General features: G+C 38.3%; 1 protein-coding gene across 5 annotated transcripts in view; it reads right to left on the bottom strand.

The window, feature by feature from the left end:
• Window positions 1–615: 615 nt before the first annotated feature.
• The window catches only part of PLPP4 (phospholipid phosphatase 4), a 63,989-nt gene continuing 37,249 nt past the window's right edge, over window positions 616–27,355 (bottom strand). For all 5 annotated transcript variants that reach the window (XM_074831415.1, XM_074831420.1, XM_074831419.1 and 2 more), the window contains 2 exons: window positions 8,091–8,261; window positions 616–3,665 (listed from right to left, as the gene is read on the bottom strand). In XM_074831415.1, coding sequence (XP_074687516.1) covers window positions 3,466–3,665; window positions 8,091–8,261 — 371 coding nt within the window. In that variant the 3' untranslated portion in view covers window positions 616–3,465. The remainder of the gene's footprint in view (window positions 3,666–8,090; window positions 8,262–27,355) is intronic.

Below are 27,355 nucleotides of genomic sequence, written 5' to 3'. Positions count from 1 at the left end.
CTCAATCCATAGCACAGTATTTTTTTGCCATGGAAAGAAAGAAGGAAAATGAGGTTCTCTTTTCACATTAAATAGAAAGAATAGAGGCCCAAATGAGACTAAATTGCACACAACAAAATGAGAATGAATCAGCATAAACGCTCCAGCTCTATTCCTAACACACTGCCTGAGATCTGCATTCACTGTGGGGACATTTTGCTGACTGGTTCACAATCTTGTGCTTTTCTTGGTTTCAGGATATTTCTGCTGTGTTTGATTAGATTTCATTATCCTTTCCAAGTCTAACCACATTTGTATTAAATACAGCACTAGTACTATTTGAGATACGGAACTCGGCAGATGAAAGGGACCTGTTGAAGTTGATCTGGTTAAATGTTTCAAAACCTTGCAGACTTACACTGTACATTTTCCTGGATGAAAGTTGGATAGCATATTTTGGTTAAAGGAGGAAGGCTGTTCCATTTTAGTGGTATCAGGAATGACTTTCGGAACTGCTGTTGTTTTTCAATAATGCAGTCACATTAGGGCTTGCTTTTTGTAACACTCCACGTAGTATATTAATGAAACTAACTTGGTAACTTTTATTCTTCTCAAAAAAATGATGACACACAGATGTACAAACCCACATTCATGTGTTGTTTTATTGGTGCGTTACAACGTTACATTTCCTTCACACTGAGAAAGCATGAGATTAAAATACATTGATCCACAAAAATGCCTTCCCTACACTGACTTTGCATTGGTAATTACAGCGCCTACAGATCCCTCCACAAGTTTCATTTCATTAAGTCTTTCATAATTTTAATTACATTTTAATCAAAGCTTTTACATTGTCTATTTTATGACTTTCGATTTAAGTATTCCCATTAAAATCTGTTATTCTTTACTGCTTTTCAAAGTTCACCAATTGCTCTTGCAATGAAAGTATTTCTGCTGCATTACACTTCATATTCCAATCTTTTACAGCCACTGCTCATTTAAGGACTGTATAAGCTTTCCCCATCCCAAAGAAGATAGCTTGTTTGTATCAAAAGCCATTAAAATACTGGGAATGTGTACAGCACAGTTAGGAGGCCCCACTCATTTTTGAGACTAAGCCAGGTCTATATAAAAACATGCAAAATGCTCTATGCATCAGTATTAAACTTCTAATTTTGATTTATGATTTTTTTTAACATTTGCATATAATCTGGAAGACTAGGGTTCCTGCTGAAAGAAAAAGCTAATGGCTAAGCCCTACACAATGTAAAGACATGATACTCTTACTCTAGGGCTTTCATTAATCCTCCTGTGTGAAGTAATAGAAAATGATATCCCTCTTACAGAATTCTGTAGGATGGTTTAAAAACTTTATAGAAAGATTAAACCTCCACTTAACTGTGTGGATTTCTAGAATAAGACCTCAATTACACTAGAGGAGTGTTCTGTCAAATTGAGTGCAAATGCAATGCCAGAAAAATTGTGCTTTGCTGATGCTATTTTTGTGAACTAGCATATATACACCAGCAAAACCACAGTTATATTTGGGTAACTGTCTCTATCCTAGGGCTCAGAATACTGTAACTGTCAGTAAAAAAATCCTACCTTTAACTGATGCAGTCAAACTGATATCAGTTTTACAAGGAGATCAGGCCCAATTTCTGCAGAACCGTCCCAGGTTCATGCCTATTACATTCTGTTCCTTAATGTCATTTCCTATTTATAGTTATTTCCAAATATCGTATCAATTTATACATAGTAAGGTTGCATCCACTTGTACACAATTATTACATTTCTTTTTAAAGGGATTCTAATTTACTTGCTTTCTAAAAAAATTCAAGTGTTGCCAATCAGGAAGTAGCTCTTCTCAAAAAATCTACAAAGCTTACCGTTGAGAAAAGTAAATGACAAGCCTTACATAAAGACACTGAGCTGTTTGAATCACAAAATGCCTACAAGGCCAATACATATTCCAACAGGAACACATAAATTATAATTATGGCAGCAGTCTCCTCCAGTCTAAAGCACCGTAATAATGGTCGTTGATCAACGTTGTCTTGATCGCTTTAACCAGCAGCTCCGGCTAAGAAATGTTCAACTGCCAAGGTGTGGTCTGGAACATTTGCCTGCATTTTCACAGGATATCTAAGAAAAAAAAATTCTGGAATCTGACATTCTGCCATCCAAAGGTACATCATTTCACAGGAATGTGATGTATACTGCATAGTGCATACATAACAAAACAGGATCCTACCAGTAATAAATTAACTAAAGTAATACACTTAGTAATCTTCTCCATACCAACAGTGTTTTGATTCAGATGAGTTTCAATTCAGGTACCAAGCCAACCTGCGCAAACACCATGCTCAAGAACATGATGAGCTGAAAATGTAGAATGGGTCTAGTGGAAAACTGCCTCCAGCATTCCTCTGGATATGTTACAGTGCTGGAGACCACCACAAGCATTCATGGTTGTGCGCCCAAAGTCACAAATGAAAATCTTTGCATTTCTTTAGATCACCAGTGCTGCAGTGAGTCACTACACAAGAATGAACATGGCACACCGAGATTCACAGAAAACATTGTGTTTCTTTATCCTCAGAGTTTTAGGATGTTTTTAAAAATTTGTTTTAAAGACTTCAGCTTCTTGAATGTCACGGGTGTTCTTTTCTTTCATTTTGTTTTGATGGTAATTACTGCAAGAGCTCTCAAAAAACTGCTGATGATGTAATACCAAGTTTCTAATCCATCCTATGAAAATATATATTATTGTAAGATGATAATTTTAACAGTGTGGAATTTATTGAATGTCAGAATCATCCTGTGGAACCACTAATGCACGAGGCTTGGCTCTTACAAACCCTTAACCCTTTCATACCTTTCATCTGCTTGATCATTAGTAGCTCAGAATGACCTTGTCAAAACTTGACAATTAATACAATGTTCTACCAGCATGTAGAGATCTTTTTAATGTTAGAAGGCAACAAGATAAACATAAGGATGATGTCCTAACATCAAATTACATAAAGAAATGGCTGGCCACAATAGATGCTGAACATCTGATGAAAAGTGCTGTGTGTACTCACCACCCATCAAAGTCAATGAGTGCTGAAGACGACCAGAACTTTCTAGGAGATACTCAGTACTTCAGAAAACCTGTTTCCAGATCTACTATATCCTCAACCATGTCTTCTTAAAATTGATTTTAACCATTCTCCACATGGGATTGTTCTTATTAACGTTCTTTTCCCTCCCTCAAGTAGTCTATCTGTTTGCAGTAGTAGACTGAAAACAGATAATTCAGCAAGTCAATATGAACTGAAAATTTAAGTATGATGATATTATGGCATTAAAAATAAAGTATTTCTCTTTATAAAAAGGAAAGAAACAAAAGAAAAAACACATACAGTAAGAAACACCGTGTTAAGAGACCAGTTTGGAGGAAATGTGAGAAGGCTAAAAGTTCATTCTGCACATTTCTTAAAGTCATACAGGACCTTCAGTTATTCCTTCTAGAGGCAGGCCAGTAGCATTATCTGCTGTAGGTCTCTCTTCTTTCTTCACAGAGTTCTGATCTAGCAGGCTGACGTAAGATTTATGACAAGCTGTATTACCCAAAGGAGGGTAGTGTTGTCTGTAGCAAATATAAGCAAAAATGAGGCCAATGATCCCTCCAACGAAAGCATCTAGATAAGAAAAGCAACAAAACCAGAAGCACGTTACCATGGAAAGGTCAGCCAGTAGTGACAGCTGTAAATAAAAGACATTTGGTTAACCTGGAAGTGTTTAACCCAGAAAACATGGTTTCAAATTTTCAGAAAGATTTTGGAGCTGAATACCACAATCACACAGGACACATAAAATCAGTATTTTGTCAGGGACATCACCAACATTTTGAATACCCAAAACGTAGATTGTGTGCTATGTGTTTCAAGAGACGAACAGGGGGAATAGAATGGTGTCCATGGGGCATTAAACATTTATGATGTTCCAGCTCACCATTGATGAACATTTGTGGATAAGCAACGCACATATCTTCTTCCAGTTTGCCATGATTTACAATGACCACCACCGGGTTTTCTATTTATGAACAACACAGCTGAACTATGCTGTTTACAACATGCAGAGGTCTTATGCTGACAGGTACACCTCAAACTATGGAACTGCCTACAGTCTGCTCCTTGTCTCTGCCCAAGTACCTGCAGGAAAGAGGGCAGCTAAAGTGCCAGATCTACTCTTGACTGGTTTGTATTCTGGAAGGCATCTTCCAATGCAGACAGGGAAAAGGTAGGATATAAGATGGAAAATTATCTTCCTTCAGGAAGTGGGCCACTGTAGTTAGAACAATTCATTTCACTTGCAGCTCCTGAAAGGCCCCTGAGAAAGACAGCCGTCAAGAACAATTTCAAGCTGGGTGAATTCTTCCTAAAAGCACCTGAAAGGTCAAAGACTAAGCACGCCTGTTAGCTGATTTAACACCTTTTGAATATCTTTCTTTGATGCTCTTTACTATCTTGTACTGCTACCAGAAAATAAAATAAGATAAGATAAAATAAGGTCATTGTATGAGATATTTGCAGCTCTAACACATGGGCAATTTTAAGTTTTCCGTGGGAACCGCAGAGCACCTGAAGGGCAAGATGATTCATTCTGTTGTCAGGTTCTCCCTGACTCTTACTAATACACACCCCTGATCTTGTGTTTCATTTTCAAGCAATCAGAGCAAAATTTCACTGAAAATACACACTGACTGAAAGCCTCAGATCTGAACACAAACATTAACGGAAGTGAGGCAACAGGCACTGGCTAGAATATGACCTGACACCGTGTTTTATTTTAACATGACTTACTAAGCACCCTACCATCTGTGCATACCTATGTTTCTGTATTTTACTTCGGCTACAAAGAAACCACAGTGTAATAAAAATGGCGAATCATTGAGTTTAATGACAAAGAAGGGTAAATCAATACAAATGATTTTTCTCTAAAATACTTAAATACAGATTAAATGCCCTAGTTTGTCAGTCTAGTATATATTAAAACAAAGGGCATGTGGTTCACCTTTCAGTGGGTAATAAATGGCTTGTAATCATCGGAGGAGTGAGATTCTGAAAGGCCTTTTAACAAGAATAGTTAGGGCAAGAATACGTGAAAAATTTAATACTGAGACGGATAAATTTAAGAAATGTGATTGTAAGTCACAGTTGTCTGCTGAGGAAGAGGACTAGACTGAATGACCTAGGAGATCCCTTCTAATCCTATGTTCTCTTCTGACATGCAAAAGGACATAACAAATCTATCACAAAGATGATAGAGACTCAAGTAAGATTTTAACAGGTAATTGTGTATACACAGTATTTGCAAACAGACCAAAGCTTATCCTACCCATACAGGAAGCTGACTGATTTTGTACCGTTCAGACTGTCTATCAAACTGTCATGGTACAAAAGGTACCAAGGGCAAGAATTTTCACTATAGTATACTATTACAGCATCAATCAACTTGTAAAAAGTGTAGTTATTGTGACAAGACTCATTTTCCATAAACCTGTGTTGGTTGCAATTCTCAGATTACCCTCCTTTAGCTGTGATCGACTGAATACTGTTCCAGCTGCTTTTTTATTTTGCTTAACAATGAGGTCAAGCCTATGATTATTATTTTTATTTATGGAGAAACACCAGGTTTCTGCCAGTCCTCTGTAAGTTCCTTGGTATTTCAAGACTTGCTGAAAACTTGCCTAGATAATTTATTTCAAAACCCATTACACACAAATTATGCAATTCTGGGCCTGAGTTTGGGCACCACAGTAATACAAGTTCACCACATGAATTATGCCAAAGATTTCTAGTTTATTGACCTTGACTGGGGGGTAATAAGCAAACACAGAGGCAGCTATTTTGACTCCTGGTTTTGAAGACAACAATTCTGTGTTTTGTTTGAGCTCATGGTAGCCACACTTCCTTTTTTTTTTTTTTTTCTCTCCTTTGCCCATAAAGGAAAAAGAATATTCTTTCAGTCTCAGTATTTATCTCTACTGTTTTTCGTACAACATCTCCTCTTATTTAATGAGTAAATTAACATTTTCAGAGTTATAAGCCTGAAAAGAGATCTAGGGACTTAAAAGCAGTCCATACATTCAAGATTCATAAGGAAATATCTGAATATTCACCAATACCAACACTAATATCTTGAATACTACATTCTCCAGCCAAACTGAAGGGAGCTCATAAAGTCCTCATAATATTAACGTTCTGAGCCCACTCAGTGGCTTTTTAACATAAGGATACTCCACTCCATCTTTCACCTACAGTATGCTAAGTTTTGGACATTATATTGATGGTCCTTGTTCATTCCCCACAGCATAGTTAAGACTCTATCACAAAGCCACCATAAATAATTTAGCACAATTAGTTGACTCTGCTGAGAATAAAAGATGACATCTGAGCTTCTGTGCTGTATATTAGAGTCAACTAGTCTCTCCCTTGAGAATGCAGTTCTTTCAGGTAAAAGCATATGTCACCTGCAGGATAATGTCTGCCAGCACTGTTCTTAGCTTGGGAAGAGCTGAGTTTTCAGCTCTATCCCCATAAACTTCAGACAAAAATATGAGCAGCTGTAATGAACACAGTCATAACCCCTTGGGTGTAGTTTTCTTCTATCATATATAAAATACACCATAATAATCTGCCTCACAGCACATGTTTCAGTACATAAATAATTCATACTCTTGGCAAGAGATAGTACACACTGTAAACATGCGTTCAAAACTTGACAGTAAACCTGTACACTCATTCATTCACACTCCTCTCTCTCTCTCCCTCTTTAACAGAGAGTTCAAACCAGCCAAGTGTCACACGTTGAGCATGAGATTCGTAACTGCCGTCTGTCCCGCCCGCCAGCCTGGCGAGGCACGCACCTCGCGTTCAGCAGCTTTGTGCTGGAGGCTCTCTCCGACTCCAAGTGTCGGTGAGCAAAGAGTAATGAGCCCTGTAACAAGACAAGGTGTCTGCAGGAAACCAGGCGACTCCTTAAAGAACATGTCAAGACTAATGGTTAGTGATTAAGCAGCCATGGGAGAACAGGAGGCTGCATGAACACAAAAAATGGAGCAAGAAAAAGCATGGATGAGCCTTGCTCTGGTATGCTGACTGCTGTATGAGATAAGAAAGTGCTCAGCAGGACAGAGATATGCTTAGTTTAATTGAAACTATGTAGAAGAACCAACAGAATGATATGTCTTTGTATTGGGTTTGCGTGACAAAGTTCTGGTAGTGGGGAGCTACAGGGGTGGCTTCTGTGAGAAGCTGCTAGAGCTTCCCCCATGTCCAATGAATCCAATGCCAGCCGGCTCCAAGACAGACCCACCGCTGGCCAAGGCCGAGCCCATCGGCGACAGCAGTAGCGCCTCTGGGATAACGCATTTAAGAAGGGGGAAAAAAAACAACTGCACAGCAACAGACGAAGAGAGGAGTGAGAATGTGAGAGCAACAGCTCTGCAGACACCCAGGTCAGTGAGAAAGGAAGGACGGGAGCAGAGATTCCCCAGCAGCCCGTGGTGCAGCCCATGGTGAGGCAGCTGTGCCCTGCACCCAGGGAGGTCACCGGGGGAGCGGAATCCACCTGTAGCCCGTGGGGGACCCTACACAGGAGCAGGGGGACATGCCCGAAGGAGGCTGTGACCCTGTGGGAAGCCCACGCTGGAGCAGGCTCCTGGCTACACACAGATACTTCAGTCTGGCATAACGCACATGGAGCCACATATTAACAGTCACTCACATACCCAACAGGTCCAGCTTACAGCTGGTTCCATCGAAGACAGCTATGGCACTGATGTACATTTGTGAAAAATGATGATGTAAAAAACCCACTGACGCAGATTTATACATAAATATGATGAAATATGATGAAATAGTGTATATAAAAATATAGAAGAGTAACAGGCCACTGCAGTATTTTCAGACATTGAAACCCTCAGCATCAATCCAGGAACAGGGAAAATCTATAGCATACAATTGCATTTTAACTCATGCGATTTAATGAAAAAAATAAAATCAAAGAAATACAAGGCTAATTTAAAAAAAAAGTAGATAAAAGGTATCTCCATGGCTCACCTTGCCAGTGATGTTTGTAATCACACATACGCGACAGGGCAATCATCATGGCACAGTAGAGTGGGAGAATTGCTGCACAAAGTCGCCAGCTCTTGCCCCGGCCATTTTCCGTGAAGCAGTGTAACTTTCCAGCCAAGTAGAAGGTGGTAAAGCCAAGGCCTGAAAATGCAACTGATAAAAAAACCCACATAATTACAGTATTTTGTCATTAACGCTGTATGATACTACCCCTTAAGATCTGACAGCAGGATTCTTCTACTGCAGAGGAGTCTTGCACTTTCTAGGGTGATACTAGGAGCTGAAGTAAGTTGAGAAGATCCATCTGCAAAAAACTGAGGTAGTTTCATAATTTGAATGGTGATTCTTATGTAACTATATAAATGATGCTGTTATAACTTAGTTTTTTAAAGGAATGTAGCAAATTGCCTAGGTAGACAGTTATCTTGGGGTTTTTTTTGGTTTGTTTTTTTTTTTAATAAAGCAATCATGATCTTACAAACTTTAAAAAAACCCCACAATTCTTCAGGGGTTAATGGGAAAAGGTAGTCTCCCACAAGATCCATGACATACATATGTTCTCCACAGCAGTGGTGTTATCTAGGTAGCAATGCAAGCAATCAGGCAAGTGAACACCGCAAAGCATATCGACTTCCTTCTCATAGATACTCAGCCTTCACATAATCTGACATGTCTGCAAATATTGTGGTAGCTCTAGACATTCATCTATCCAATAACAATTGATTTTTTTTTTTTTCCTTTAGCAATTTACCTTTTTCGTCGGGGGAGACATCAGCTATGGAAAGAATCCCTGATTTTATTTGCACATTAAATTAAACATATAGGCAAATTGTTAACTCAAGTCACAAAAGCTCTTTCATGCTTAATCTTCAGATGTCTTTCCTGATTTTAGACCTCTTCTAAAAAGTTAAGGTTCAAAGCAGAAAGGGATTCAGTCATTTGAATTACATTTAAATGAGATTTTTAGGTTCCATTAACATGTTTCTATAGAACATGCACAACTGGCAGTGACAACAGAACTCAGGCACCAAGTTTCCATACTGAACTTCTTTCCTCTTGTGGCTGTTCACCTTCCAGATACTGGATAGAATTTATTTTTTTTTTTAAATATGCATTTTTATTTTTTCTAAAAAACATTTGAACTTTTTTTTTTCCTGTAGAAAAATTAGTGCTGCATCTGAACAGGTAGCTCCGTGAAACACTTCTACTTTCTCCACAAATGTCACACTCAATTTTGTTCCTGACTGCAAAGATCAAAATAGAACATAAGCACATAAACCACAGATAGCAAAATTATAAATATTTATGCAAGCATTTAAAAATCTTTTTTCTGACTACCTTTATACTTTTTATCTTTATGATATCTAGGCACCTCTATAAGAGGTAATAGGTCACATTTATAATATATAATTCTTTTCTGATTCTGCCACCAGTGAATTTAATGGTAAAATCACCATCAGTGTGGGATCAGATATGCATCTTTTTTCTAATCTCCTGCTAGGGCTTTTCAAATGCCCTTCTTCTCATGTTCCCAAACACTAGATACGATAATTACTTTGTATTCTGCTGATAAATCTATGGGATGGTCAATTTTAGTTGACAGTACAATGGAGTGGTTTCATAAGTTTATACTACACAGCTGTTTGAATGCAATTACTGAAGATTTGCATTTCATCTTTGAACACACAAATAAATCACTTCTTTAGACCGGCTGTGTTGGAGCAAGACAGAATGCTGATTAGTCATCAAACCACTACACCAAATATATTGTTTCCTAGAAGCTTCTTCAACAAGTGCTGGTTCCGTACTTGTCAGAAGACAGTGGGAGGCAAACTCGAAAATATAACAAACAATCCTGAATAAATAAAACATTTCTTGCAGACCAGGTTACCTTCTTGTGTACAGACCTTTGAAAATCATATAAACTTGCTTTGCCTTTCAGACTACCTACCAGACAAGAAGAAATAATTTCTTCTGACATTTCTACATCATAGTATTATTGAAATGAATGTATTTTCCTAAAAGGAGCATGTTTTACACAGAAACAGGCTATGAGATGCATAGTCAGAGCACTAGGCTATAGCCACCATGGAAAAAATAAATCTATGATCCTGAGACAACATATCTCAGCAAAGTGGAATACCCCTCCTCCATTTTCAAACATCCTCTCCAACTCTTAGTAGCCAGTGTAGACTGACACACTTGAAACAACAAATAAACATTTCTTCTTTCCAGTGTAGACTTTCTCTTGTGCCTCTCCTGTTTGCTAGATTAGCCACTGGAATATGACAAAGGACAACACTGTTCTCTTCCATGCTCTTCCTGTTGCTTGTGGTATTGTCTTTTGTATCAAAGAATCACAGAATCATCTCGGTTGGAAAAGCCCTTGAAGCTCCTCCAGTCCAACCATTAACCTCACACTGACCATTCCCAACTCCACCAGATCCCTCAGCACTGGGTCACCCCGACTCTTCAACCCCTCCAGGGATGGGGACTCCCCCCCTGCCCTGGGCAGCCCATTCCAACGCCCAACAACCCCTTCTGCAAAGAAATGCTTCCTAATAGCCAGTCTAACCCTGCCCTGGTGCAACTTGAAAGACCTGCAGCTCATTATAGGGTCTTTTTCTGATGGTTAAAACACACATTCACATCTGTGTGAGCAGACATAGGGTCCATTTTGCAGACCTTTGGAACTAGAAACATGTCTAAACTTACCTGAGACTTCAAGGACAGGACTCGTCTGCATCATTTCTTCTTCCAGCTGAGTAAATGGAGTGAACAAAACTAAACCTGTCTTGAATATTCATTATCAAGTGCAATTATAGAAAGAATACTTTCAAATACTTCCTCTCAAAAATTAGTTTTATTTTCATATTTCCATTTTCCACCTCAGTTTATTATTTTTTAGATCCTTAGAAGAAGATGAACTGAAATCTGAAGACAGTATTCCCAGGCAGAAGCATCAAGTGCTTTGTGGCTCCATTTTCATGCAATCTACAATGCCTAGCAATTTAGAGGGCTTACAGAAATATTGCTCAAACTACAGAGCAGACGTTCACTTCTCACAGACTCATATTCAGGATTACTAGCACTGACCAGGCAATTTTACTAGCAATTGCCAGTGTGGTGAACAGCAGTAGCAGATTTAGCTAAATGGGCTTTAGAGCAAACTTTGTGATATTTTTTAAAAAGTACTTCCCCAGAATTTGTTTTTCTTTCAGGATCTGGCACATTTCCAGAAGGAGGTGCTCATGAATGAATATGGAAGTTCAGCAGGATCTAGACTTGCACTATAAACAAAGGCAGATTTTTGCCTTAAATGGTTGATGTGTTCCTCTAAACTTAAGGTCAGGAAGAAAAGAGACTCACAAACACTCCTCCAGGGGAACTTATGCCTAATGTAAGATGGAAAAGTAATATAACTATGGTCTAGCTTGTAGCTATGAAATTAATATTCTGCAGAGCACTTTTACATTGCAATATTGTAAGACTGACTTCCATTACCCTGGAGCATGCACATCCAGAAAAATCTGCTTGACCCAACAGTCCCAGTGTGTGTAGAGTCAGCACAAAGAACATGGAATTAACAGCAAAACGTTCTGCAATGCGGGAGTATCCACTATAAATGTAACTATTTATTCCAAGGCAACTCAATTGCTGTGCACTCCATGTAGGCAACTTTGCTTGATGGCTGTATTTTGAAGATGTTGTCAGTCAATAACATCAAAAAAAAAATCAATTCACTCTTCATGAATCCTAGACCTATAAGTGATATTTACACTGAAGAATTGGTCATCAGTAAAATATATTTGAGCATTTTTTTCTGCACCAGCTAGAGTCAATACCTCACTGTATCACAAAGAAAATGCAAACACACGCACACACACCACATGCTCTAACATATTACATACTGCTTAATGTTATAATAAAAATTATTATTCTGTATAAAACACAGATTTCAAAGAATCAGCAAAGCAATGGTCTTCATCTACACCAATACTTCTGCTAAGTTGGTTTCTTCCCAGATCATAAGAAATTAATACTCTATACAAAGAGGGCAAGAGCAACATAAAAAACCAGTCAGCCCTCTTTGGAGACACTGACACAAACGAAAATAAGAAAATTAGTCTGATTTAGTTTAAAACAATGTTAACTCAAGATAGATGTTGATGCAAATTCCAGACACAAATATTTAATTGATTTTAAGTGTTGGAAGAGGAGAAAGGAATGAATCAAACACACAGTATAAAGAAATGAGGTATTTTAAACAATTGGCGTAGCTAATTCAAATCGAAGTCCTGATGCTACAAGTTGCTGAACACAGGAAAACCTCTCCTGAGACAAGCCACATGTTCTGTCAGGGCTTGATAAAATGCTGTAGATTTTGTGAATGTATTGAAAGACAGAAAATGGAATATTTGCATGGCAACAGCTCTGAAAGGTCTCAGCTGAGACAAGGTTGCGCCAGGGAAGGTTTAGACTAGATATTAGGAAGCATTTCTTTACAGAACGGGTAGTTAGGCGTTGGAATGGGCTGTCCAGGGAGGTGGTGGAGTCCCCATCCCTGGAGGGGTTTAAGAGTCGGGTCGACATAGCGCTTAGGGATATGGTGTAGTTGGGAACTGTCAGTGCTAGGTTAACGGTTGGACTAGATGATCTTCAAGGTCCTTTCCAACTTAGACGATTCTGTGATTCTGTGAAGGTTACCATTATTCTAAGTGCTATGCAAACACAGAGAGAGGACACTGTCCTACAAAGTTTAGAAGCTAAAGATACAAAGGCAAAGGAGGCAAGGTGAAGTGCAGAGAATGGAAGGGATTTGCTCAGTCAAGAATGAAACCTGGCTCCTAGAGAGACAGGGTCTGTGCCCTAGCTCGAGGCTTCTGCTGCCGCACTGTCCTCCCTCTGCCTTCTGGAAGGTGTTATTGAACTGTTCTCTTTAAATAAGGCAGCTATGGTTTCCTAAGAAATTAACAAAGGGAATTTTGGAATGAAAAGGGAAAATTTAAGTCTTACAGGAATAAGTGCTATGAGCTATCTTAAAGGGGATAAAAGACTTGAAATGAGAGGAAAACACATTAAGTAATGTTTGATTTGTCCCCTTATTGTTTACTTCCATTTCCCCATCTGCTGATAGCATCAGATAATTGGTTCAGGGCCAATGGGGCTATTTAAACACTAGCAAAAATCCTGGATTTGCACAGCTTTGTACCTTTCTGACCAGATTCTGAAGGGAGTTGAGATTCACAGTGCATGTTACCCATGTTTTGAGTTTCTTTAATGGAATAACTGGAATTCATATGTATTGCGTTTTTGCTCTATTTCTATGGTTTTATTTCAAACTATTATCTACAAAAAATCTTTAATAATGCATATGCACTCTCCAGATAATATAAACGGTATTTAGACTGTCTCTCTGTCATGAATAAACATTAGTTTGTGAAAAATTAAATCGTTTCCATTCCTTCTTATACTTGTTCTAGCTGTTCCACGTTTTCCATAATGTAGACCTACTGGTTATGTAGACTTGCCAGTCAAAGGTGTCTAACTGATTTTGTTTGCAACATGGCTATAATCCACTCCGAAACTGTACTGCAAGTTCTGTCACACAATCCAAGCCAGCGTGGTCACAGAGAGCAAGCATCTTGTCTCTCTGCTCATCAAAATGAATTCCCTATTCCCACTCTCAGAATGAGACTTTTGAACAGCAGTTACACATGGGATTGATCAACTTGAACTCACCACTTTAAGTCAGACCAGTTCACAAAGCACGCTGGGGTTTTTCTCTGCAGATAACACTGCCTATTTTGCTTGCTGAATAAGGACTGTTCAAAAGTTCACAGAGTTGGCAGCCAGAAGGGACCAGCTGATCTTTTCACCTGACCTCCTGTGTATCACACCATTAAGTATGATCCAGTTAGCACCAGGATGTGAGTTTGGATAAAGTATAATTTTCAGATATATAATCTGAAGATAGAGGAGGAGAATTATCTCAGATGCAAGAGGACTTGTATCACCAAAGTTCTTACTGACAAAACCATGATCAAGTTGTAAACCACCACCATCATAAGCCATCTTCATCTGATGATCTGATTCAGCAAAACAGAACAGAAAGAGAAATATAAACACTGCTATGTAGGCAAAAAATCAATAAGGCTCTCCAGCAGCCTTCCTACAAATGCTGCTCCTGCTTCACAATAATCAAGTCCATGCAGAACTGATGCAAACACTGTTACAAGCACTTATTGAGGTAGAAGCAGAAGGAAGTATCTGTTTATTTACTATTACAGCAATGGCACGAGCAAAATACTTCATAGAAAAGAATGAAAACCTGGCATGCCTTCTGCCCAAGGAGTTCATGTCCTAAGCCCTCATCCTGCAACTGGATCAAAGGGTACAGAAGCTTGCCACTATGGCAAACCTTGATGGGGATAATGGCACTCTGTAAAGGTACCAGGTCCAAGTCTTTCAGATCTTATGAACCAGCAGAGGGTAAAAAAAAATGGAAGAGTCAAAAATACCCCAACTGAATAGTTTTTTAGATCTAACTGGATAGCTGTAGGCTTCTGTGTGAAGACAATAAAGTGTTGTTTTGACCTTTACAGGCTAGGAGTTTAGGAATTACTAACTTAAGAAAGTGTCTTTCACCTTGTTTTGTGTAGGTGGGGTTTCTGGTACTGCTACTGGAAGGCACATTTTAAAAATATCCCATAGTGGTACTTGAAGTATCAGCTTCCTCTTGGGCATTATCATTACTGGAAGAAATAAAACTACATTAGACTCAATCTTTCAGTTTGTTTTTATCACCTTCTTTGAAGAAAAAAAAAGGTTCATAGAAGAAATAAGGATGATGACAGCATCTGGAGATACTGCAGACCCCATCCTGACATCTCATTCTCTCCAGACAGGGGATCTAGGTGACTTTAAAAAGCCATCTGTACAGACCAAACCAATTACCAAGTTGAAATGCATAAAGTGAGAAACTGTGAACAAGAATCTGATCTAAAGCACCCCAAATAAATTATTCATTAAAACTGTAATTGCTTTTGTGGGTGTTTTCTGGAAATTAAACTACCCCATGAGGATCTTCAGCTTCTCAAGTTTTAATGGATGCTTTGCTAAGCACACAATACAGGTCCTTCTTTAGACTAAGCAGTTTTTGAGCTGAAGAAAAAATCCTCAACTTAAGTGGCAACAAACTATGAAACTGCAAAACAACCATTCAAATGGCCTACGTAACAATCAGAGAAAATGATCCATCTCTTTGTCTGTAATGTTTTATACTTGCAGTGATTACTGTATATTTTCCAAATGCAAACACATACTATTCATCACTGGAATTGCACAGCAGCCTACTGCAATTTTAGCTAGGGCTACTGGTGAATGTTTTCAGTTTCACACTGTTCAAAGACTGAAATATTTATCTTTCCTGAAGGAAAAAGTATGATACCAAATGGCTGCATAAATTTTAATGCTGAAATTCAATTCAAAGAGGATTTTATAGAAGTACAGTTCCCACACAACATTTTGAGCTTATTATCACAGGCAAAATATTTTTATTTTTTTCCAAGTGGGACAGTCAATCACCTTCCCTTTGGCTTAGCTTTATTCATTTCTTTTCACAAAGAAAGACAGTTCAGCAGAAGCAACATGAAAAGCACATCACAAGATACAAAAGTATGCAGGGACTTGGGAAACAAAAAGGAGATATTGGAGACAGACATATGTTAGAACAAAAATAGACCTATATTATCTGAAAAGCAAGTAGCTAGAGTATTAGTCATTAGGTTGTTTTTGCAGAACTGTCACAGTGAACTCTTATGAAACTTTTTTGTTTTTTCTGACATATTTTATTTTCATGCACCTTTCAAGATACCTCATTACACCTGAAATATCTAAAGTGGTCTCAGGGTGCATCTCATTGCTACCAAAAAATAAGAACGAAGTTCTGATTTGTTCAGTTAATGATGTCATTTACAAAAAGTCCTAAAAGTGAACCTGTTCCATAGCCTGCTTTGTCATTTCTGTTGACAGAAACCTTGAACAAATCCCCTTTCTCTGAGAAGACAGTAAAGACAAGCCTAAAAGGGCTCAGATTCTGGAATTACTTTGAAGACAAGGGGTCAGCACTCATGCACTAGCATGCACAAGCAGCCTTAGCATTAATATAAGCTGCAAGAGACTGTCTTGTAAACTCAGCCCTAATCATACAACTGTATCAGACTAGAAAGACATCTTTCTCTGCAAAGTATGTTTTTTTACTCTTTACTCACTGCCAAGATCTCCATGCTTCCCAGTTACACTTGGTGAAGTTAGAACCAACCAATGAACTTGTACCAGATTTAAACCTAGGACAGAATGATATCAGGATGCAACTGGTCCTTGAACACACCCGTGATGGTGCTGCTCTAGTATAGTCCCTGGCTAATGCACTCACTCTTCTCCTTACAGGCATCAGGAATACCAAGTGTTGACTGGATTTTTTTTTTGTTAGATCAGATATGCATCCCTTTATGAAATAAAGTCCTGATACTATACCTCTAGTTTCCTAAGAAAAAAAAATTTAAAACTGAGATAAGAGTTGCTAGGTTAATTCAAGCAGGTCAATACTAATTAAACAACTACCACCTTGTCAATTATCAATAACCAGAGAATAAATTTCTCTTTCCTGAAAGAAAAATTTATTTTTCCTTATTCACAGACCTTACCATAAATCCAGTATCTAGCCACAAGCTTTAGATCATCAGCTCTCCAACACAAATAGAAATTATTGTCACTGGGGGATTTATGAAGTATCTACTTACAGACAGTCCCTGTCAAGAGCAATTTTTAATTTCCAGTTCAATTTTGGAATATACCAAGTCCCACACATTGGATCAGGGTAACTTCTTGCCTCCTGCTTTGCCATACATATGCTATCAGTAGTATCCTTGAAAACGGATCACATCCTGCTCAACTACTTGTCCTTCCATTCATCACACCACATATTTGTACGAATCTTTCAGGGACGTGCATTTAATTTAAAATCCATTTGAAGCAAATTGGCACAAGCATACAGATTAGCATGTAATGTACAGTTAAAAGACATGTTGAAGAGAACCTTGATGGATGGAAACTTTTTACAGTGGAAGATCGGAATATTTCTGTCAAAAATATGATGCAGCACGGTAGCCAGTGTCAAGGAGTTTGCTGGATTACACCAGTGTTAGTACTGCCTGCAAATAATCCCCCTAAATACTTCAAAAAAGAAACCAGGAAAGCCCCAAGACTGTGCACAGCCAGAGCAGTAATAGTTACGTAGAAGATCTCTGCTTCTTTTTTATACTGCAAGACCCAGCAGGAATAGGAAAATGTTATTTATTCCTGCTACATGGCAAAGTGCAAAGCAATGAAGCCTGATCTATCCACCATTTGCAAGAGGAAATTATCACTGTGGGTTTTATGTAAAGAAGAAGAGTTTGGGGGAGGAAAAAGGCAAGAGATCTGAAGCCTTCCTTCAACCACACTTTAAGTAGCAAAGTGAACCAGAACACCAAAAGGAGAGTGGCTGCATGGCTATATTATACCAACACTGAATTCAGTGCTGGGCTCCTAACTTGTAAGTAACTCTCATGAGAGAAACTTTTAAATAACTCTCTTGAGAGAATTGGGGACTGGAAAGTGGGTATCTTCATTTCCAAATCAGTCTAGATCCTCTAAAGATAGCAAAAATAAAGTTGCTGTCCATTTTGGAGTACACAGTAGAACTGGGGTTAATCTCTTTAATCATGCAGAGAAAAGGAGAAAATATATTACCATATACTACCATTAAAAAAAATATTGTGTTAAATGCTACAGTGTAAAAGACAATGCAATACAACATGTTTGCTAGGTAGGATAAATACCAGTGAGGAACCACTGTTTTACACTGACATGATATCACATACTAAAAACCCTCTTTTTTTTTTTAATTCATGAGTCTTTTGGAGGCATGCTGGAGACATACATAATCTGAACCTCAAACAGACTAGCAAGAGTTGATTTATTATTAGAGCTGGAAAACTAAACTTAAAGAGTTCATCTCACAAGCCCCTCATGAATTCAAACAGCCTTTGTTATTGAGTACTGAGAGGGGTAAATATGTCAAAGAGGTAAAAGCATTAAACACAACCATTCCTGAGTATACTTAAAGTTTGAATTAAGAAGCCAATAAACCCCACAGGAGATTTTATTTTTCTCCTTGCATATCTAAGAAATCCATTCCTTATTTCCCTGGATTCTTCTTTAAGAGGATGAAATATTTCAGAGAGATGCTGCCATACAGCTGTTAATTAAGAGATTTATCTTGAAAATAGGGGAGTAGCAGCAATTACTGCCAAAAACCTGTGGCTTGCAGCTCATCTGTTACTTAAAATGTTCACTTTCAACTGAAGGAAATATGATTATCCTCCATGAAATTGCTAGCTAAAGATAATTAACAGTTCAAATTTAGATACTCAACTATAATTACATGTACTGCAATAATATTTTATATAAATTATCACAGGATAGCAAACAATTCTATTGAAATTCAATAATTTCTTCACTCTGAAGCACATAAATCATTTTAATTTTTCAAACAAATGAATGGCTTTTAAAATGTACAAATCTTTACATTTTTACTACTGGCTAATTTCAATTATTTAGTGAAAAAGGGGAGGAGGAGCTAGCTGTCCTTTCACTCTAAAGACATAATATTTTCCAAGCTCCTTTTTTCTTTTTAGGGACACAGCAAGACACACCACAAATACTACATTCATTTAATTAGTGCTTCATCAAGCAAATCTGGTGCAAGCACGAACTGCATAATCAAATTTGATATCATAAGAGAAGGCAACTCCTTGGGGGAATACAATGGTAATGCACTATCCAGTGACAAACAATACTGAGTGGAACGGTTAATTGTGGAGATAGAAAATAAAATATTAACCAATCAGCCAGTGAACAGCAAAGGTGCTATTCAAGAACTGTTGCAGTAGTCCTCACCTGTCTAAGGTGACAACTCACACCAATGAGACTCCTAGTCTGACTGTCAGAGACTTTGTAACTGTTTTAGAGACAGAGAAAACCGGAGAGATTTCTCTCTCTTTCCCTCAAAACCAAGGAATGGACTTCACATAAAGCTAATTTAGGAGTAATCTTGAGAATGCTTTCTGCCCAAATAAGCAGAGTTTAGCTAGGAGGAATGGGACACATCCAAACAAATACAAACACTGGTATGTGAACCAGTTCTCGAGACTATATTTGCTAGAGATAAATAAGCATTTCCAAGGTATGGCATATAACGTTTCTGGTAACAGAATCAAGGCCAGACCCATGAACAGTCACATGCAAATTATACTCCTGCTCCTCATATTTAACTCCTACCCATTTCCTACCCTACTGCAAGAGGCATTCTCTGGATACAGAGAATACAGCTCTCTTTTTCATTCAGACTCTAGCCTCCTCGCCATACTAAACAATACCAGAAAGCGATATACTATTCTATTGCTTGATAACATAAATACAAAAAAGTCTAAAGGCAAGGGTTGGAAGGTTATTTACAGAAACTAGTGGCTCCATTTTTCTAGACAAGATCTTGCTGTGTTCATCCACGCAAACTTACTGATTTCAAGCAAGTAATGAAGGAAGACAGCCGGAGGAGGGAGGGAGGAGGAGGAGGAGGAGGAAGGAAGGGAGGGAGGGAGGGAGGGAGGGAGGGAGGAGAAGGAGGAGGGAGGGAGGAGAAGGAGGAGGGAGGGAGGAGAAGGAGGAGGGAGGGAGGAGAAGGAGGAGCAGGAGGAAGGGCTTCTTCAGGGCTAACCAAAACTTAAAGCAAATTATTAAGGGCATTGTCCAAATACCTCCTAAACATTGACAGGCTTGGGGCATTGACCATCTCTCTGGGAAGCCTGTTCCAGTGTTTGACCACCCTCTCAGTAAAGAAGTGCTTCCTAATGCCCAGTCTAAACCTCCCCCAGTGCAGCTTTGAACCATTCCCACGCATCCTGTCACTGGATACCAGGGAGAAGAGATCAGCAGAGAAGACAAGCTCAGCAGAGAAGACAGGCTAATACAATGAAGACTAAAATGGCTAATCATGTGATAGAGAATGTCTTGCATCACTGAGCACCCCTCACCAGTTTAAATCATATTTAGTACCAAGTGTCTGTGGAAATGCTTTATCAAAAACATCTGTTCAACCATTCTGATTTCTATTTTCTGATTAATTTCCTCAGTAAAGTCATTCAGAGATTTTTGCCTTTCCCCCTCCTCCCCAGAAAGTGAATGTTTTTAAAAAAGACCTCCTATGATATTATCCACTGCCTGTTTCACCCATAAATCCAACTTACATTGCCTTTCAAAATGACCAGAAACTTCCAACGTAATCATTCTCCAAAAGTTTCTGGCTGTTTAAACAGAACGTAGGAACCCCAGACGGAGAGACTTATAAAGTCACTGTCTTAGTTCAGACTGAAACAAGCAAAAACTAAAAGTTTCAAGAGAAAATCACCAGAGAGATCAGTTGATTACAACAAACCAGTATTAGTTTTAAAAATATTTTGCATAAACATTTTTTGTGTAGGTTTCATTAGATAAAACACTGACTTCATTATTTGCTCAGTCCTCTGCAGAAGGGAGGGAAAAAAAGCCTACCTACTTACTTATCTGTAATAGCTGGTGCTTTGTAGAACTGACAGTAACAGCAAAATCCAAACAAGGCTCTCACAGATGTTCTGTACTTTTCTCTTTCTGGCATAAATAATATGCTTGATTTCCTGCATTTATCTCATAGCTTTTATCTCAAGAGACTTTTAATATCCCCTTGTTTTCAAGAGACTTAAATTAATGTTTTCAGAAATCTTTATGACTGAGATTTCTGCAATTTGATAAATCAGTCAGCCACCTCTAAAGAAAGGTGCCTAGTATTTTAACTTTATAATTCAATTTCAAGGTTTTTATTGATTTATTTTTCTTTTGCTTACAGCAAAATTGTAGTTCATACTCTTGTTTTTATTGAAATAATTCTGGACTGAGTCAGGGTTCTTTGCATTACAAGAACATGTGCTTATGTGAGTCAGCTCTATCACTCTTGCTGCTCAAAAAGTTTTTGAGCCAGCCAGCAGCATTTGGAAAACACACACCCCAACTCATGAAGGTGAGCACCCTGTAGACAGATTTAAAGTCCCCATAGAAACATAATTGTTGGTTTTACTTCCAAGTACCTCTAGTCTAGGCAGAACACTCTCATACATATTCTGCTTTATTCTTATCATGGGCTCGAAGACCACACCATGATGTGAAACACAGTGCTACAAGAGGGGACTGTCATAACACTGTCTTCAACAGCTTATGCCTGATCAGAATGAAAATGCTGCCACAGAAAGTCTTACCCTTAGCCTCTACAGATATAGAAAATTGCCCTATCAAGATTAAGAGCAAGGACTGCTTCTAGCAGTCATTCCTGATCAAACCTGATAAAAATGGTTCACAGCTGATGGGACCAGGGGAAAATTCACACACAAATATCAGCTTCTAGTTCTCAAAACAGGAAATCTGACTAGACCTATGATTCTCTATTTTACTCTTTGCAGAGGAGGATGAAGAGATATCCTTCACAAGGCCAGTGTCTGACTTGAAATTAAAGTTAGAAGAAAGCAAAGAAACATCCTTATGCAGTGAATGCAATGAACATGCAACCAAGCCATGGTTTTGCTTGGGCTATTTACCTGCTTCTCGTACACAGTGCAGTAGCCAAACTTCTCTTACCTCCCAAGTGCTGCCTAAAACAGCCCACTGTTGAGCTTACCTACCTTAAAGAAAACTCCACACTGAAGGTTATATTACTAAGGAAGAGCTAATAACACATCTGATTTAGAAGCATCTCTACATTTGGTTTGTTCTTACACAGAAACGCTACACAAAACCATACCAAACGGATTTCGCAGTGTGATGTCAGTGCTATGCTGCATGGCAATTTCAAGGAATCTCAATATTTGCCAGTGCTGCAGTGAGACTTCTCCTTAAAGATGGTCACAAATTGATATGCCAGCCTCCTCTGTCTGAGCTGAGAGTCATCCATTTTCAAATTAGTCTTGAGCTTTCTGACCCATTTTGCTCCAGAGAAGAGCTGTCACTGCAGTTCACAGATGAAAATTGATCTCTAGATATCTAGTGTAACTCAAAGTCCTTTTAACCGAAAAGGTCAGTCAGAAAAACAATGGTTTTAGGGCTTACATACAGCTAAAGTCTACAACATCACAACAAAGTCTTCTGCAGGCTGCGAAATCAAGCATATACCTTAACATTAGCTTATGAATTTTACCTGAAAAGTTAGAAGTTACACAAGAGAAAAGCGAACTAGACTGAAAGGTAATTAAGCTTGTTCACTACACTGATGAAAGCAAACTGAACAGCTATAATAACCACAAAACAGCAATAGCTGCTGGAAAAACTGGTTTATTAAAATTAAGGTCAGAGATTTACTCATACTCCCAGCTCACTTTTTAAGTTCAGCTCTCCAGCACTTTATGAAGAACCATGTTGACTCACAGAGTCATTCCTTCTTTTCCTCACTAATGACCTAGGATTCAAGATGATTCTATGTTTTTACTTACTCTCCTCTGAAGTCTCTCTGCTCTTGAGTTCTCTGCATGATCTGGTCTCCAGATTAGGAAAAGCAAAAACAAGTAAAAAGTTCCTCCACACACCTCTTCGGTATCCTCTGTGAATCACAAATTACAGTGGACTACACATCAGCAAATCACAGTCCTGTGATCAAAAAAGCAATAGCTTATCTGGTACAATTTCTGATTTTTCATGCAGTTCTTGGTATTGCTAAATAACATGTTACCATCAAGAATCACATTACTTTCAGCTTTTCTTCACAAAGGTCTGCTGAATTTTGCTATATAGCAGAGAGATATGACACCTCATGCTTCAGTTCTTTTAATCCTTTTAACAAAAAAGGCTGGGTGCTGGTGAGAAACAAAGAGCTCTTACATGGCTTGGAAGCAAGCCTACTGTTCACAGAAACACTGACGGAAAGATGAGGACCTTTCCTTTCACCTTAAGATTTGGTATATTCTCAGACAGATAGGTGGTAAGCACTGACAAAGATGAATAGCAAACCTACATGGCTATATCTTTTCATAAAGAAAATAGGCAGATAAATAGCCACCTTTTTTATCCCAATAGTATGCATTATAGTTGCTTGATAAACTGGCACCTGAGCCAGTTTATACTTAAACCCTTGATAGCTTACGGAAATTAACTGTTGATTTTTCTCAGCAAAAGGGTGGAGCACAGCATTCATTTTACCTATTCTAGATTAGGGAACTATCTCCTGAGTACTGCCTCTAAAGTTAGATATACTGCCATTCCTGGACAAGGTGGGATGCTCTGTAAGGGATGAGGTTGGTGGTGCACATGGTCATTTCCTCTACTGCCACCTGCATTCAACGACAGTCATCAAACGCAAATGCCAACAGTAGTATTAGCTTTCCAGTAGAGACTCTTTCATTCTGTGAGGAGCCTTGTTAAAGAGCAGTCCTAAGAAGCTAACACAGAACCTCCACTTCTGGGCAACATCAGTGCTGGAGGGAAAGACATGCATGTTCCCAAGATCTGCAGGATGTGGCAGCTGACCTTGCTCACAAAGGAAGAAATGTTAATGCAGTGAAAAAAGTCAGCTGGGTTTCCTCTCTCCTTATTTGAAGACAGAGCTGGGTGACCTCTGCAGAAGAATTTTTCTTATATATTCTTAAGCTTGTTAAAACGGATTGAGCAATTACTTCTGTCATTCATAATGGAGTCTGGCTACTTAAAGTAGGAAATTACTATTCAGGACTGGTCTGAAGATATAATCTCATTTATTATGCCAGCAGAAAAGGGTAACCAAATACTTTTTTCCTATTGTACTTCCTTTCTTAGAGACACTGTTCTTTCTCCCAACAAATAAGCACAGATGACCTCATATCCAGTACTCATAATGTGCATATCCCTACTTTTAATATAAACAGAATTTACAATGTGTAACATGCTGCACTGGCAATGTTTCCCTAACGCTATATTGAAGCGCACAGTAGGCATTAAGATCCTAATTCCTTGGTCACTGCTTCCATTAAACCTGTTTGCTGATGACTTCTTTGATGTAGTAATGATGGCTATTAATAGATTAGAATTCTCCAGGCAATTCAGTCTGGCATTGATTTTGATCAGACCAAGGTTATGCCGTGTGTTGGAAATGGATGCTTACCTTGATCTGAAAGAAGTTCACACCTGTGAAGGCTCATCCTGAATAATGAAACCGAAAAATCAATTTTTTGTGATGTCACAACCGGTTTCAACTTTGCAAATCTGGCCACCGCAAATATCAGTTACGTTAGCAGTGATGTATGACTACCTGGGTCTTATTTGTATAAAAAGTGCAATTTATTAAAAATATACAGTGAAAGGAACTGTTTCTTTGAAAAACATAAAATTCCTTATAAAAATAGGATCAACCAATACATAAAAGTTGAGCATTTACATATTATTTAGCATCTTGTCTATGAAGACTGATGTAAGTATAAACTATAGCTTGGAAGGCAAAGAAAATAATTTTCTTCTTCACTTCTAAAAGGCCATTATTCTCTCAAACACATCAAGACACCTTCATTCATCAAAGAGGTAATTAAAAAACATACAACGTAACAGTCACTGTTATTGTCCCCACAACCAAATACTCTGATTACATGCTTCATTTCAGATTTCTGATTAAATTCTCTGATTTCTTCAGCAGTATTCAACAGTAATCGCTACAGCTCTCTTCTTCTTTGTATTATACTGGCTGAAAAAAAACCCAAAACCAAGAACACACACACAAGAAATAAGACCTCTTATAAAGCACTATATCAACATTCACCCTGAAACCTGTACAAATCAAACTGAGATGTTACCACAAAATAATTTCTGCAAACCTTGATTTTTTTCTTGCAAAAAGAAACCTCTGGAATCAGTAAAGATTTTTATTTAAAAAAAAAAAAAAAAAATCAATGGCACAATTGCACAATTTAGCCAGAAGTCAACTTTTCAAACTAATTTAAGTAACTAAATTGCAGCTACAAAAATAAAATCACGTACGTATTTTATTTATTTTGTTGCTAGTACAGCACTTTTATATAGAAAGTGGGTTTTTTAATTGATTTTATTCCCATGAATCTATCCAATCCAACATGAAATTGTAAGTTTAATTATCTCTGCAGCCACTGTGTTATTCAGTTGACTAATTTTTATCAAGTTGGTCTTTCAGTCAGTTGACGTGAATTCCACTAGCATCAGTTTGGATCTTTCTGTCTGGGATCAATAGCCAACACGAATCTCCTGAAGTTCAACACAGGGAAGTGCAAAATCCTGTACTGGGGGAAGTAAAGCCAGACTCTTCTCAGTGGTAGCCAGTAAAAGAAGAGACAATGGGCACAAACTGAAGCACAGGAAATTGCGTTTAAACATAAGAAACAAATTTTCACTGTAAAGGTGGTCAAACACTGGAACAGGTTTCCCTGTGAGACAGGTTGTGGAATCTCCATGTTAAGTTATATGCAAAGCTCAATGGGACGCCGTCCTGAGAAACCTACTCTCACCAACCCTGCTTTGAGCAGTGGGTTGGGACTTGACAATTTCCGGGGGTACCATCAACCTAACAATTCTGTGAATCAATCTATAAGCTGATACAAACCAGAGTAGCAAGTGATTATTTCATTTATTCATAGCAGACATATCAATTTCAAGATACCTGTGTGGGTATTCATAGAATCATAGAATGGTTTGGGTTGGAAGGGACCTCAAAGACCGTCTAGTTCCAACGCCCCTGCTATGGCAGGGACACCTTCCACTAGATCAGGTTGCTCAAGGCTCCATCCAACCTGGCTCTGAACACTTCCAAGGATGGAGCATCCACAACCTCCTTGGGCAACCTGTTCCAGTGCCTCACCACCCTCACAGTAAAAAACTTCTTCCTTATATTTAGTCTAAACCTCCCCTCCCTCAGCTTCCACCCATTCATGACAACCATGGGCTTGATCTGCCACTACCAACACTAAGCAGTACAGGCTCCAAGGAGGGTAAATTAAACCCTCACCAAGCCATTCTTTCTCTCTTCAGCACAAAGGTATCAAAACCAGTTTCATGCAACCTCCTCAAATCTATGACAGCAATCCCTTAGCTGAAAAACATAGCTTAAATAGTTCTGACCAATTCAGAAATAACACATTTAAAAATAGTCACTAAAGAAAGCTGAGGCCAAAACTCTGGCAATTGCAATCTGCTTGCAAATGTTTTGAGTAGAATAAGAGCCTAAGCAGAGTTATATCATGATGAATTAATCACTTCCTCTAAGAAAGCAAAAAGGGTCAAGAATTTGGCATTTCATTCACACAGGATTTTTGGTGTTTCTAAATAAAATGTGTTGTGTTACTATTATTTACCCATACTTACTTGTACAAGGACTTAATTACTACAGTCACATCAACATATGATATCCCACTGTCTATGAATTTTTTTTTTTTTTTAACCTAAACAACCTATTTTACTCAACAATATTTGAAGCCAGTCTGTATTGCTGAGTTGCTACTCTTTTCTAAGAAAGCTTCAGGAGATAATCCGTTCAGAAATCTTTTACATGGCAAGTAGATCAGAAGACAAAACTATGGGTTTTGCTGCTTGTTGCAAAGCTGTATGTACATCAGAATGGTCTATTGCTTATTGAGCTGGGATATGAAATAGGTCTCTGGACATATCCTTTCTCTGTACACAATATGGCTTTGGACATTCCTTTAGCTGTTTAATAATAATAAAAAAATAATATTTTCTTATGACTACCCAATAAACAGTCAACAAATGTGAGAGAGAAGGCAGGTTATGACAGTAAGAGCCCCACACCCTGAGACCACTATGCTATGCTCCCCTCAACCCTCTTGACCATCACAGTTCACAACATTCATAACCAGACACAGGAACATGAGACTATTCTGTGGCTGGATGCAGCACAGCGATATTTCTGACTGACAGCTCAGTGGTGTTTAGTTCCTTTACTTTGTTTATCTACTTACTGCTCTGGGAAGTAACATATTAATAGAAGCAAACATCTAAGGTCAGATCTCATCAGGAAGTTGACCCAGCTTTGGCAATGGGTCAAGACTCACTCATTAAACTATATTAACATAAACACATAATACTTTTGTAGCACTTTTTTGCTTGCTATTGGTGGC

This window comes from Strix aluco, chromosome 7 (genome assembly GCF_031877795.1).
Source record: "Strix aluco isolate bStrAlu1 chromosome 7, bStrAlu1.hap1, whole genome shotgun sequence".
In the NCBI taxonomy this organism is placed as follows: Eukaryota; Metazoa; Chordata; class Aves; order Strigiformes; family Strigidae; genus Strix; species Strix aluco.
Note: the sequence above shows the minus strand (reverse complement) of the source record. Positions and strands in the feature narration are given on the sequence as shown.